Source organism: Lepisma saccharinum, chromosome 4 (assembly GCF_977018435.1).
Source record: "Lepisma saccharinum chromosome 4, izLepSacc3.1, whole genome shotgun sequence".
NCBI classification, from domain to species: domain Eukaryota; kingdom Metazoa; phylum Arthropoda; class Insecta; order Zygentoma; family Lepismatidae; genus Lepisma; species Lepisma saccharinum.
Window position 1 is genome coordinate 67,724,549 of NC_139232.1, and position 12,877 is coordinate 67,737,425.

General features: G+C 36.3%; 1 protein-coding gene across 4 annotated transcripts in view; it reads right to left on the bottom strand.

The window, feature by feature from the left end:
- Positions 1-12,877, bottom strand: part of DCX-EMAP (Doublecortin-domain-containing echinoderm-microtubule-associated protein) — a 142,518-nt gene that overhangs the window by 50,823 nt on the left and 78,818 nt on the right. For all 4 annotated transcript variants that reach the window (XM_083120672.1, XM_083120673.1, XM_083120675.1 and 1 more), the window contains exons 4-7: positions 12,579-12,768; positions 7,997-8,150; positions 6,453-6,602; positions 815-986 (exon numbers count right to left, since the gene is read on the bottom strand). In XM_083120672.1, the coding sequence (XP_082976798.1) occupies positions 815-986; positions 6,453-6,602; positions 7,997-8,150; positions 12,579-12,768 (666 nt within the window). The remainder of the gene's footprint in view (positions 1-814; positions 987-6,452; positions 6,603-7,996; positions 8,151-12,578; positions 12,769-12,877) is intronic.

Sequence of the window (12,877 nt, forward strand, 5' to 3'; positions counted from 1 at the left end):
GGTCGCTTTTAGGGGTGTGCAAATTGAACATAACCTTCAACTCAAGGAATCAGACTAGGGGACCATGGGCGTCGGGTGGAGTGGAGTTGAAATGGTCCGTCGCCCCCCCCCCTATAAATTGGCATCGTTCATTTCAAGCTACAAAAAAAGCAGGAAGCTTGTTGTTTTTATTGTTAGTAACATAAATAAAGCTCAGCTACTTAGTATTTGAACAAAATAACTAAAGAAAAACTGCATTAGATCAAAAACTTAAGTACCTATAAATACAGAAACAGGTTATATTCTTACATTCTGTCATTTAATTCAAAGAAAAAAGCGTTACACCGTTTCCAGAATCCTAAAAATTTGTTTTTCATGTAAGAGGTCACACAACATAAACTTTGTCTAAAATTCCCCTCTAACTTTTAAATCCTTTTCTGAAATGAGATGTGTAAAAGTTAATAACAAAATAGTACACTAATTGTATGAAATACAAAAAAAAGAAAGAAAAGAAAAGCTATTGTGCTAGACATTCACTCTCCTCGTGGATCGTAGAAGAGTCCAAGGATAAAAAAATAATAACAATAATAATAATGATAATAATAATATATTTAGAATAAAATTTGTTTACTTTTATTGGTTTATGAGGTGTTATTATTATTATTATTTCAACTATTCAGGAAATATCAATGGCCTGACCACCCCAACAAATTTTTTGGCCATGAACAGGAGTGTATGGATATTTTGAGAGGGCAGACATTTGCATTACATTCAAATGGAAGTGAAGGATGCTGAAGGGGTTGCAAAACTCTTTGTCCATGGCGGGGTGACTTACCAGCTGAGAGAAGGCAACGGCGGAGACGCCCACCTCGAACTCCCCCATCCCAAAGACGTAGAGCGTCTGCAGCGAGTCCGTGCTCCATATCCGGACGTGCGCCTGCGTCTTTCGGTTCCGGCCCGCTCGCTGGCCAGTTGCCACCATGTCCCTGGAGGGGTGGAGGTCCAGGCTGGAAGAAAATGGAACGCATTTTACTCTCACTGCAATCTGGTTTTGTTATTTTACGTCGCTTTATTCCTCTCTAGGCTAATCGCAACCTAAAACTGTTCAAAGAGATTGAATAATTTTGATTTGATTTGCTTCATTTTACTTCGCTTTTGTGCCACTTTTGGCTAATTGCGAAGATGGGGATGAGTGATGATATGATGAAATTGATGAATGGACACTCACAAACATCCATGCCCTGGCCGGTATTCGAACCCGGGACTCCTGGCGTCGTAGCGCGATGTGCTAACCACTCCGCCACGGGGGCAGGCAGAAATTGATTTTAAAAAAAGATGACTCGTGCAGAAGTGTGGAGTCCACAAACCAATAAAAAAATAAAGTAATATTTCCTGCCTCTTGGATAGAAGAAATGCTAACGATTACAATTTTAATTTCAAATGGAAATGGAAAACTTGTTATTCCTTCCTTATTATCTAAAATTACTCTAAGGATTCGTCACTACCCACTCAGAAGCAACTGCTCAGCAATTTTCTCCATTTCCCATTTTAGAAATAATAGGTAGGGGAAGCGGGGGCTAGTTGCAACACTTTTAAAATTTTCAACTTCAAAAAATTGTATAATTTTTGGTTTTCAACATACGTCCACGAAACTTTGTAGTTGAAAGGCGGGATACATTCCACTTGCACAGAAAATTTGAGAACCTCGACACTCATGTACTTTTATTGGAAATTTAAAATTTCCAAACACCTAACTTTTGTTGCAACACTTGGAAACATAAATGAAAGTAAGAACGAAAATCTTCATTTATTTAACAAATGATACAAAAAACGATATGAATATTATGTTAGAAACTGTTCAACATATGATGACATTGTAACAATATTTTAAACTTCAAGAAGGCCTAGACCTAAATTTAGCATATTTGTGGTTTACAAATGTACGCTAGATAAAGAAGTATACAAACAAAATAAACAAACAAGAAACAATGATGACAGACATAAAATGCATCTTCTTTCGCACATTTCTTGAAATGTGCCCACCCGTCACACTCTATACACTGTACCCACTCCCTTCCATCATCTTCATATGCCTGTTGCAACTTACCCCTCCCCCACTTTACTTAACAAAAGGACAAAAATGTGTTCAACATGAATCTCATTGTAAACATGGCTGTTATTCTTTTACAGGTGAAAGTACATGTGTATCATTAATAGCAACATAGTCAACGACAGTTACTTGTCCTAGTCGCCAGTCACTTCAAAATAAATTATTCAAATTTTACTCACCTGGTCTGAAAACAACAATTCTCATTTCCTCTAACTGTTATCAGCTCGCTTGCACCAACAATCTAGAACGTTTCTTCCTCCACAAAATGCGCATGCGCGAAGAGCAAGTTCGTTCTCATAACTCTTCACGTTGAGAAGATATTAACAGTGTTGCAACCTACCCCTGTTGCAACTAGCCCCCGCTTCCCCTACCTACCGGTATTTTCTTCTTACATCACAATACGATAATCTGTTGGGGGCTTTATTATTAAAATAACGTGTGTAAGTTTACTACTAACGTGTGTTTTAGTATATGGGATTGTATTGTAATTTTTATTTTTTTGAATTTACTTATGTTATTTCAACGTAAATTGGCGACCAAAGACAAATATGAACTGAATACATCTACTTGGTTTTGAGATGTTAAGCTGATTAGGAAGCCTACGGAATAAGGCACGTTGAACTAAATATTAAGATCCTTGGACTTGCAGTGTAAAAAATTTCCTTGCTCCGTGTTTTATGTCTAGGCACTCTGAGGAAGAGTTCGTGGAGTTCCATTAATGATCTTACGTAGTAATTTCATATCTGCAAAGTATCTTGTATAGAATTACTTGTTAGATTAGACATTACCTGCCTTGCAAACAGAACGATACATTAGCTCCTTTTTATAATAATAACAAAACCATTGTGTTCACACCATCATCTACATTATATATTCATAATTTATTCCCGTCGTCAAGATTGACCTGGAGAGGAAGAGAGACGACGCAAGACAACAAAAATAGAAAGTGAACAAAAATTAATTAAAAAATATACATTTCAAAAAAATGAAAAATATATTTGAATAAAATTTAGTATAATAAAATTAAATTTATTTGAACATGGGGTTTGATCTTTCGTAATTACGATAACTTTGAGATTTCAAATGGACCAAATAAAGAGACAGCTTTTGTGACAGAGTAGTTCTATTAAGCCAGCGACCCATAGTTCGAAGCTGGGTAAGGGATTGTGTGTCAATTTGTTCGTCCCATTATCTATACCATCTATTAGTCATTCATTTTCATCGCCATGATTTGCCTAGGAAGGTAGAAAAGCGACTGAAAATATCCAAAAATAGAACAAAAATAATAATTCAAGAATGTGAATTTTGAAAATTTATACGTAAGGAAACCTTTCTTTAATTTGGCGATTGAGCTTGAAATAGGTTTACTAATGATAACTGACAGTTTTAATTCACATTTCAAAACTGTGACTTCCCAAATAGGAATCCAACACCTTAACCACTCACCTACGGTTTTATTTGTGTAGTTCTTCTGAGTTTTTGCGCATTCTGGAATTTGCAACGAAACAAAAGCTAACGATACTAATCAGTTTCATCCAATAGTATATCAATTCATTTTATTATGTAGGGAATGGTAGAGATTGATTTACTGAATTTAATTACTGTGGTTCATCTGGTCGATAGTGTGATTAACTTGAGAGATTGTGGATCGCAGTCAAATACATTTTTGTCCTTATTAATGTCATTTAAAATAAAACGAATTTCAAGGAAATTAATGCCAATTTTTAGAACAAATTAGTGTTGAAGTCGCTAATTATAGTGAATGAAATAGCAATCTGTCATTCGTCAAATCCCAGTGGATTGGTTCACAAGTGTTATTAAAACTTCAAACAGCTTGAAGAGGTGAAAACAGATTTTGTCACATCAGTTCAAAAGCAAACAATTCGTGTCTCTGAACTTGGATAAATGGTTCTAAGGGACAAATCATAATCAACACTTGGATTATGATTTGTCCCTCAAAACTGATACACCAATCAGAATTGTGAACGTCATGGGATTTTTACACTTTTCCCCACACACACACACAAAATGACTCACTCGAAACTTCTTGCCCTGCGAGAGGCAAGGTCACCTGACGAAACCCGGTGAGTGACCTTGAAGGTTGGCGTGCAGCGCGTGGGAGCTGGGAGAAGCGATAGCGCGACAAACATGGACGCTAGACTCCATAAATGGGAACACAGAGGGAGGTTCTCGCGATTCTTATCTCGTTGCAACCGCCATTTTGTTTACAGAAAACCATCCTTCGCTCTTATTTCCGTTCACGTTATGCTGTTACGTCTTTTTATGACTCATTTTCACCACTTTTATCTAAAACAAAAACATTGCAATTGCAATGTTAATCCTCTTTTTCTGTTTTGTTATTCGCATTATATTACTCGATATGTTTTTATTTTATGGGGGATAGGTATTAGATCAGCATTTGTTTGACGTCGCTCAGGAATAACGTCCATTGAATTGAATATTTTATGAACTTATTTACATAATGTGTTTCTGTAGTAGCTTGAATTAATTTTCTTCTAATTTATTTCGTCACAATAAATTTTGCCATAATTATTGTTGAGATGAATAAACAATTAAGATTGTAGAAATTACGAAAGCAGTGCAGTCAAATTAGAATATATTTTTTCGAAATAAAGGAAAGCCTATTAATGAATAGGACAACTACTGAATCCCCGAATAAAAACTTCCAACAACATTCCATTTATTTATATAAGGTAGGAGGCCCGAATTTTGTCCCCGCACACAATTTCGTCCCCTTCTGTATCTCGGCCTTGTAGCTAGGAGCGCAATCGGCGCCAGCATTTCAGGATTGGGGAAGGCAAACAGAGCCAGCTATGAACATTTTGGGCTCAAGACAATTTATGGTCCGGTGTAATAAAGAATTTTCAGTTTCGTGATAAGGTGAATTCTTGCAATATCATTGTTTGCAGTCATTTACGTCCAGTATGAGAGTAGGTTTTATATTCGCTGCAGGTCATTAGCGCAGGTATGTTGTCAATCTAGAAGGGTGTGTGCATTGTGTTCCGTCAAGGTCACTTGTTGAAGAGGTAGGAACCGCCATGTTAGTTTGAGGCTTTTTCTTAATTTTGTCCCCCGTCATGTTCCTAATTTCGTCCACAGAATCCGCTGCACAAATGTTTCATATGGTTCCACGAAACATGTTCCGGCGCCAGAAAACTGTGCAATTTTTTTGTGATACTTCCTTCGAAGGCTAAAGGCTCATCTTACAAACAAAAAATAACTTACATTTATTGTTTTTTTTCAAGTAAACATAATATTGTTTCTGAGTACGTGATTTAATATGGTCTCCAGGTAAGAAAGTGACTAGGGGACGATATTTGGGCCCCCTACCTTATATATTCAAAACAGCATATGCACGTCTTGTTCCTAAACACCTTGTTCTCGACGATACTAAATTAACTACCTTTCAAGCAACATGAATATTACCGTATTATGAATAATAACATGAATAAAACACTTATTCTACTGTACATGTAACTGTACATACTATTTGAAAACATTCGTTTTAGATATATTATATCTGTTGGACCTCTTTCTGTCCTCTATCGGCGCATGTTTTCACTACAAGGAAAATTCGCAGGGAGAAATATTAATTACAAATATCATTAGTTTGTTTTAAGCCCACATTATGCTCAGGAAAGCTAATCGGGATTGGACCTACAGTTTGGTGCTACTGTGAAATGTATTTTCATCGGGGATCGAATCGGTATCCTTTCATTATGAGGCAACACCTTTACCACGACAATCGAAGATATCAATATTATATGTACAGAGTGTCTGAGAAGTCCCTGCACATGCACTCCTAGATTATATTACATAGAACGTATTACCCTACATATTTATTTATTATAACATATGTATTTATCTATTTACATTATAACATACTTGCGGACGAACTAAATCAACAAGAAGTTACCATGACAACAACAATATAAAAAAATATAAAATAAAATTATGGCAATTCAGCCCATGCCTGCATACTTAAACTTTCTAGTAATATTAAACACCTAAATTCATGAACACCCTAGGGCTTGTAACCAACAGGTTCAGTTAATTCACTACCAACTGTCCTGTGAGTATAAGGCGAATGTAAAGTTGAAAATTAAGAATATCGGCCAATTTTCAAAACAGTCTCAACATGATACATGCAAGTAGGGGTACGGGGACTTTTTGGACATACTGAACATTAACCTTTTGGTGGACATGAATACGTCTTAAGATTTATATCTTGCAATCAAAACATTCAATCCATACAATAAACATGACAATACTGGATTTTTACGTTACGGATTACGAAAGCAGAATATAAGATTGAGTACTTGTATTTAAGGTTAGTACTAACCATTGTACGTCCTCTGTGTGTCCCAAGTAGTGCCTCTGAAGCTCTTCGTCTCTGTCGTAAAGAACAACAACAGCCGCGACGTAGTACATCAGCTCCCCCGTCGGCAACACCCAGAGGTTTTTCTTCGAGTCCACGCCCCGATAGCCGAATCTATGCATTAAAAGTCAAGGAACATGGAACGGTGTGCTATTAACGTGTTTGAAATCATGAAGAACTCTGAATAGAATTTTCAATGATTTGCAGCACATCATGAAATCACATAGTTGCTATTAGCTTAAATTAACATTATTTTTTCCACATTTGTGCCACACAGCGTGGCTTGAAATTCTGGATTTATGTTGGATCTGAATGGAATATTCATTTTAAATAACTGCAACGAAATATTTGGAAATATTATAATATATGTTTATCATAACACCTTTGTCATTAAGGAACACATTCCCCTAACAAGCAAAGTGAAATTTCCTGTTATGAAGGTTGTCAGAAATGCAGGAGATGAGAAGTAACGCCATTTCAACTGACGTTTCAAATGTGAACTTGTAATACTCATTATGTTTATCGTGTCATTACACCATATATAGTTTGATACTTAATTAGTTCAATCCTAAGTTTAAGTATAAATAAATATAACAGTACAACCAAGCAAGCAGAAAGCAAGTTTACCTATGTAAAGAATGGAAAAGTTCTTTGATAAATCTTCTAATACCTTACTATTTCCACAATCTTTCCATTTAACTAAAGAGTTAAACAATTTGCTTGTACGTCGTTTATAGAGAAATAAATTATAATGTAATACATCATATAAGAACAAAAGGAAAGAAATACACCATTCTCGTAGCAATAGTAAGAAGTATTATCTTTACAAAACACTTGACTTGACAAATTAAACCGTTAAATGATATGGAGAAAACGTAATGAAAGTTAAGCTGTTGCAACAAATTAAGAGTGCATCATGCATGTCTTTATGATTGTTTTCTAACACTTCGATTTTTTTTACCAACAGATTGGAGAGATGGCTGGAAGACAAGTCCCACATCTTGAGTAAGTATCCTTTTTAGTGTTAGATTGTAGTTCAGTGTGTTTCCTAACCCCTTTTGAGCAAAGATTCTAAACCAACAACTATACTCAGGAGAATATTACCCTTGTTATGGAGCATTTAAACCACGTCATAAAATTCACGGTAGACATCTGTGTACGATATAGGAATGGCAGCGTGTTTATCAGTCAGTCTCTAACAACGACGAATAGGTTCCTCCACAAACTATAAAGTTCATGAAGAAAGAAACAACTATAGCTATTTCAATACATTTAACGTTAGGTAACTTTGCTACTCTTAGCAACATATTGGCCTATATATGATTATCATTTGAGTCGCCATGAGTTTGGGAAACACTACTGTATTGACGAAGGGACAGAACTACGAAAAGTTTGCAACGTGGATAATTTTTTGGTGTCTGTCCTTCAAGTCATCTACGCCACGTTTTTAGGATTCAGAAAATTAAGTATCATGGTGGCACAATTCGTAGTCAGTAAAGAAAGGATACACCCATTCGAGCTGTATTTTCTTCTCGGGCGGCGACGTGTCTGGCGGCGGATGGTGGATTGGTGGGTAGAACGTCCTCCTCAAGCCGCGTATTGAAAGTCGAACGGGCTCCTCCCTTGGCGTGTCGTCCTTCAGCACCTCCACCAGTGAGTAATCTGCAAAGAGTACACCTAAAGTTAGAACGACAGCTACGAATGAAGATTTTCAATGCAACTGGTTGTAAAATTGCTCATTACTCTAAGAGCTCAGTACTCGAAGTTTCTATGGGAGGTTTTCTTTCTCCTGGAAGCCCAATTCATGCGGAGAAACTATGGTGTTGTGCGAGTTGTGACGGCACGGATTGCAGGTGAATGGTGGCTTTAATAACATTTATACAAATTTGTGCAATAAGTAAAGTGTCATGTAGACATTAACTGTATTTACATTTCAACAGAAAAGTTGACAAATCTTTGGTCCAAGTAAGCCAGAACTGTCAAGCAGCACTAGGTAGACACAAAGTTATGGACAAGGGATAAAATTGACCACAAATTTATTTCGGAGGTGTGAATTGAATTGTGAACATGTGGTCAGTGGGCACATTATACACGTGCTACACTTGACGATTGTGAATCATTTATGTTTGATCCTTGTAGTTCTGTAATTTCAATAATGTTTGTCGTTAACAATCACTATTGATTTAATAAATTGTAGTGTTATATATGTAAACATAAGGTGTTTTAACATCAATATACGCACACGCTGGTCCGCCTTGATACGTACAATAAACATTACGAGGATTCACAGCAACAATGATTTCAACTTACATCATGGAATCAAGATGTCTGGACTCCTATTTTTAACAACTTTATAAACAAATTAACGTTGATAATCAAATATGACATATCAACAATTCCAACATATATCAACACTTAACATGTGGCATTGGGCATTTCTACTTTAAACAAATAAATGATCTGTATTGTATTTATCACATTTAAGTCAGCCCACAAAGCCGCAAATGCATTTCATTCCAAGAGTGATTTTCGATTGGTCGCATGCAACTTGCACGAACACAAAGACCTCGCAGCAACCCGACTCCATGTTATGTTATATAACCATTTGTTATGCGCCTAGCAGTCCAAAGGCATGTACTATTTTTAACATCGTTGGCAACGATAGAATCAATACCACGGTCAAGCTAGGGACTTTTCAATACCTTATGTTCACTTAATATACAATCTACTTTTTCTGGAAGTCCAAATTAATATTAACAAAAAGATAAGTTTCTTGAAAACTTTCAAAATCATCACAGAACTACATGTTTACGTACAATCATATTATTGTTGGTAGTTTCTTAAACACCTGTTTCAGTACGTACATATCAATCTCCAGGGCAGCGGATATGGTACAGAATTAATTTGCGGAAGTAATTTATAGATTTTCTTTACAAATGAAATAAGATAAAATAAAGGAACCAGCGCCATTGAGTCTATCTTCAGTCACGCACACACACGAATATTGCGACACGTATTTTCATCGTGACACGCGCTTAAGCCTAAGACAATATTTCGTTTGGTTGGTTGAAAGTTTTCCGAGTTCACGAAGAGCTTTATGCGGATGAAGATTTAGTTTGAAGTCGAGTTGAGCGAAGGGAGTAGTTTTATGGAAATGTATGAATCCATGACTCAAATGGATATCTTGATACCAAGAGTCACTCTCAGAAGTAGTGTTCTGAACTGGGATTTACTTATATATATATATATATATATATATATATATATATATATATATATATATATGACGCCATGTTTATGAGTTAGCGTAAAGGATAATGATTTAAAAGAAGAGAGAAGGGGAGGGAGAAAGAGATTGGAAGAGAGGGGAAGATGTATGAAAGAATGATATGAAGAGAGAGAAAAGGACAAGCGAGTGAATGAGGTAAGCGAATAAAGCGAGACAATAAAAACTAAGGATAAATATATAAAGAGATAAAAAGAGAAAGAAGGAAGTGTGAGGTAGAAATAAAAAGGTAGGAGAAAGGAGGAAATTGGAGAAAACAATGATGAACATGAAAGAGAAAAGGTAGTGAACGAAATAATCAAGAGGGAGAATAAACAAGAAGAAACATATTCTAAGATATAGGAAGGAAAGCGAAAATCTAGAGAAGGAAAGGCGCAAAACCAGAAATAGGAAAAATGAATATAAATATGAGAAAGATGTTAATAACAGGTAAGAATTTTTTCATATTCTGACCCAATACCTTACTGGCATATGTCTCTACGTAAGTATGATTGGAGCTATTTATACTCATGTGGTTACTTGTTATTCCAATGCAGTCATTGCGTCAGTTATATGCACGATATCTCTAGAAAAAATGTAATGTAATAGCCCTATCTTAAGTATTTTAAATTCATTCACCGAAACAAACATGCTACAACTAAGTGTTCCTTATAGTTCAATTGCAAGTATAATATTGCTTGCATAAAGCTTGTTAATGCTGGTTTCGTTATGTTCTTGGATTTCGATCAATATCGAACGATTTATAGAAATCTAATATCAAGCATTAGCACGGATAAATTATGTCGAAAGAATTCCAACTAATTTCGTAACATTTTAAAATAAATATTTCCAATAATGTTATTTTTCTAAATTAAGATTATGCAAATGAATGCATCATATACTGTTATAATAATAGGCATGGTGTGTGACTGAACCTAGTAGCGGGGCCATAAATAATGCAATGCCAGTGCAGAAATTGAGATTCGGATTGAGTCTGTGTGCAAGGAAGAAGACGAAGTGCTTTCAAATGCAAATTCGTATCATGGGAACCGAAGGTCATAGAAGTCTGATTTAAAGATAAAGGTTTTCAGTTCCCACTCGGTGTAAACGGAAATTCTTCTGACGTCATGGTGCGAGGTGGGGAAAGAAGGAGGACATGGGAGATAGCTAAAAAAACTTCTACGTCAATACCAGCTCTGAATCTGTATCTGGCATCCTTGCAACATGCTATATCGAAGTTTAGACAGAGAGTCATGTTTGGAATTCAACTGACAAACGAGATACATTGACCTTGCACATTTCTTTGATTCCTATGTTTTGATTTGCATGCTTATCTCGACAAACCTAACAACTGTATTGAAGTTCTTTGCGTTATGTGTCAGCTGATCTCTGAAGTTAATTAGGTATTTTCCAACTTTTGGAGAAACCACAATTTGTCATTCCATTTTTCCATTAGGAATTCAAATTCTACTGTAAATAATATTATGTTGGAATTTTCGGTACATTTTGAAGTGTAAATAATACAGCATAACTGAGAATGAATGATTTAAATTAAAACCTAGTTGAATACATTAGAGTTCAATGTCTTTAAACGAATTAATTAAAATGAACTTGAGGCAGAATAGAAAGAAGGGTGTTTTCACACCTTTCAAAAATCACATGTAATTTACATGAAAAACATAGAAAATATTAGCCAACAGACCTCCATGACGGAGTAGTTAGCACAGCGCGCTACAATGCCAGGTTTTCGGGTTCGAATCCCTACCTGGGCATGGGTATTCTTCGTGACTGTTTCTTTATCAATTTCATTATATCATCGCGCTTCCTCAACTTCGCGATTAGCCAAAAGTAGCAGAAAAGCGAAGTAAAATAAACCAAATCAACCAATCAATCAATAAATAGTCGCCAACAGTAATGGTTAGAAAATTCAACCATAAATATTGACCTATTCACAATTTTATTGACACTGGGACTTGTTGATTTTTACACTTGTATTTTTGTTACTTAGCGTCACTTTTCTGCCACTTTTGGCTAATCGCTACGAAGAGGATGAACAATGATTAGATAAAATTGATGCGGGGACACTCACTAAGAACAATTAAGATGTGCACGGAACTTGGAATTTTGGTGGCGAAATAGTGAAGCGATCACTCAACGTTATTGTCCACGATGACAACCCTTCTTGACTTCCATTATACAATATACGTATATCGAAAAGTTGTAATTGAAGACCCCGGTGCAAGAACCAGACAGCTCCAAATTATAAAAGTTTTCAGGACACATGAAAAACTTAATAAAAGAATGAAATGTCGAAGAAGTAAGGGGTATTCACCTGCAATAGCTAGAAGCAACAGTAACATACATATTGAAGTGTGCGGTCTCGATAGCAACTGCTGCACGCCGCCGAGTGGCCGAACACTGAACTATAGCCGCTGCAAGAACCAGAATGCTCATGGAGCTGTGTGCGATGATGATGCACCGGCAAAAACACGCCAGACAACTCCTTTTCCATTCCTACTACGCAACAAATCTGTGGAGCTGTCTGATTCTTGCACCAGCAGATAGAGCTTTTTTTTCATGATAGATTACTGCAAGAAAACAGTTTTGACCAAAATGTGGAGCTGTCTGGTTCTTGTACCGGGTTCTTCAATTATGTTGTTATGAACCACGAATTATTTTTAGAATTTAACATACTTGAGTAAATAGAGATTTGATATTTGTGGACAATTTAGCTCATGGTTAAATCTTTTATTCATTGCCTATGTAATTACGATACAACCATGTGCCAACGTTTGACTAGGGGGAATATTGAAACATGAACTTACCGGCTGCTCGTAGATCTGGCTCGCTGTAGATGCGTCTGCTTTTACTTCGCGACCTCTTTTTGTCCCTGTCCTCCAGGGACTTTGTGGCCCTTCCTCGACGACCCGCTGCTCTGATTGGTCCTTCGCCGGTGCACAGGTAGAAAGTATCCACGTCTGCGAACTCGTTTCGCAGCTGAGAGAAACTACGAACCTACAAAAAAAGAGAACGTATGCTTACAAGGAGTTTACATTACAGAGGCATTATATTAATATCGAATGCGCACCCAATGCACAATTTTATATACACAGTTCGGCTATAT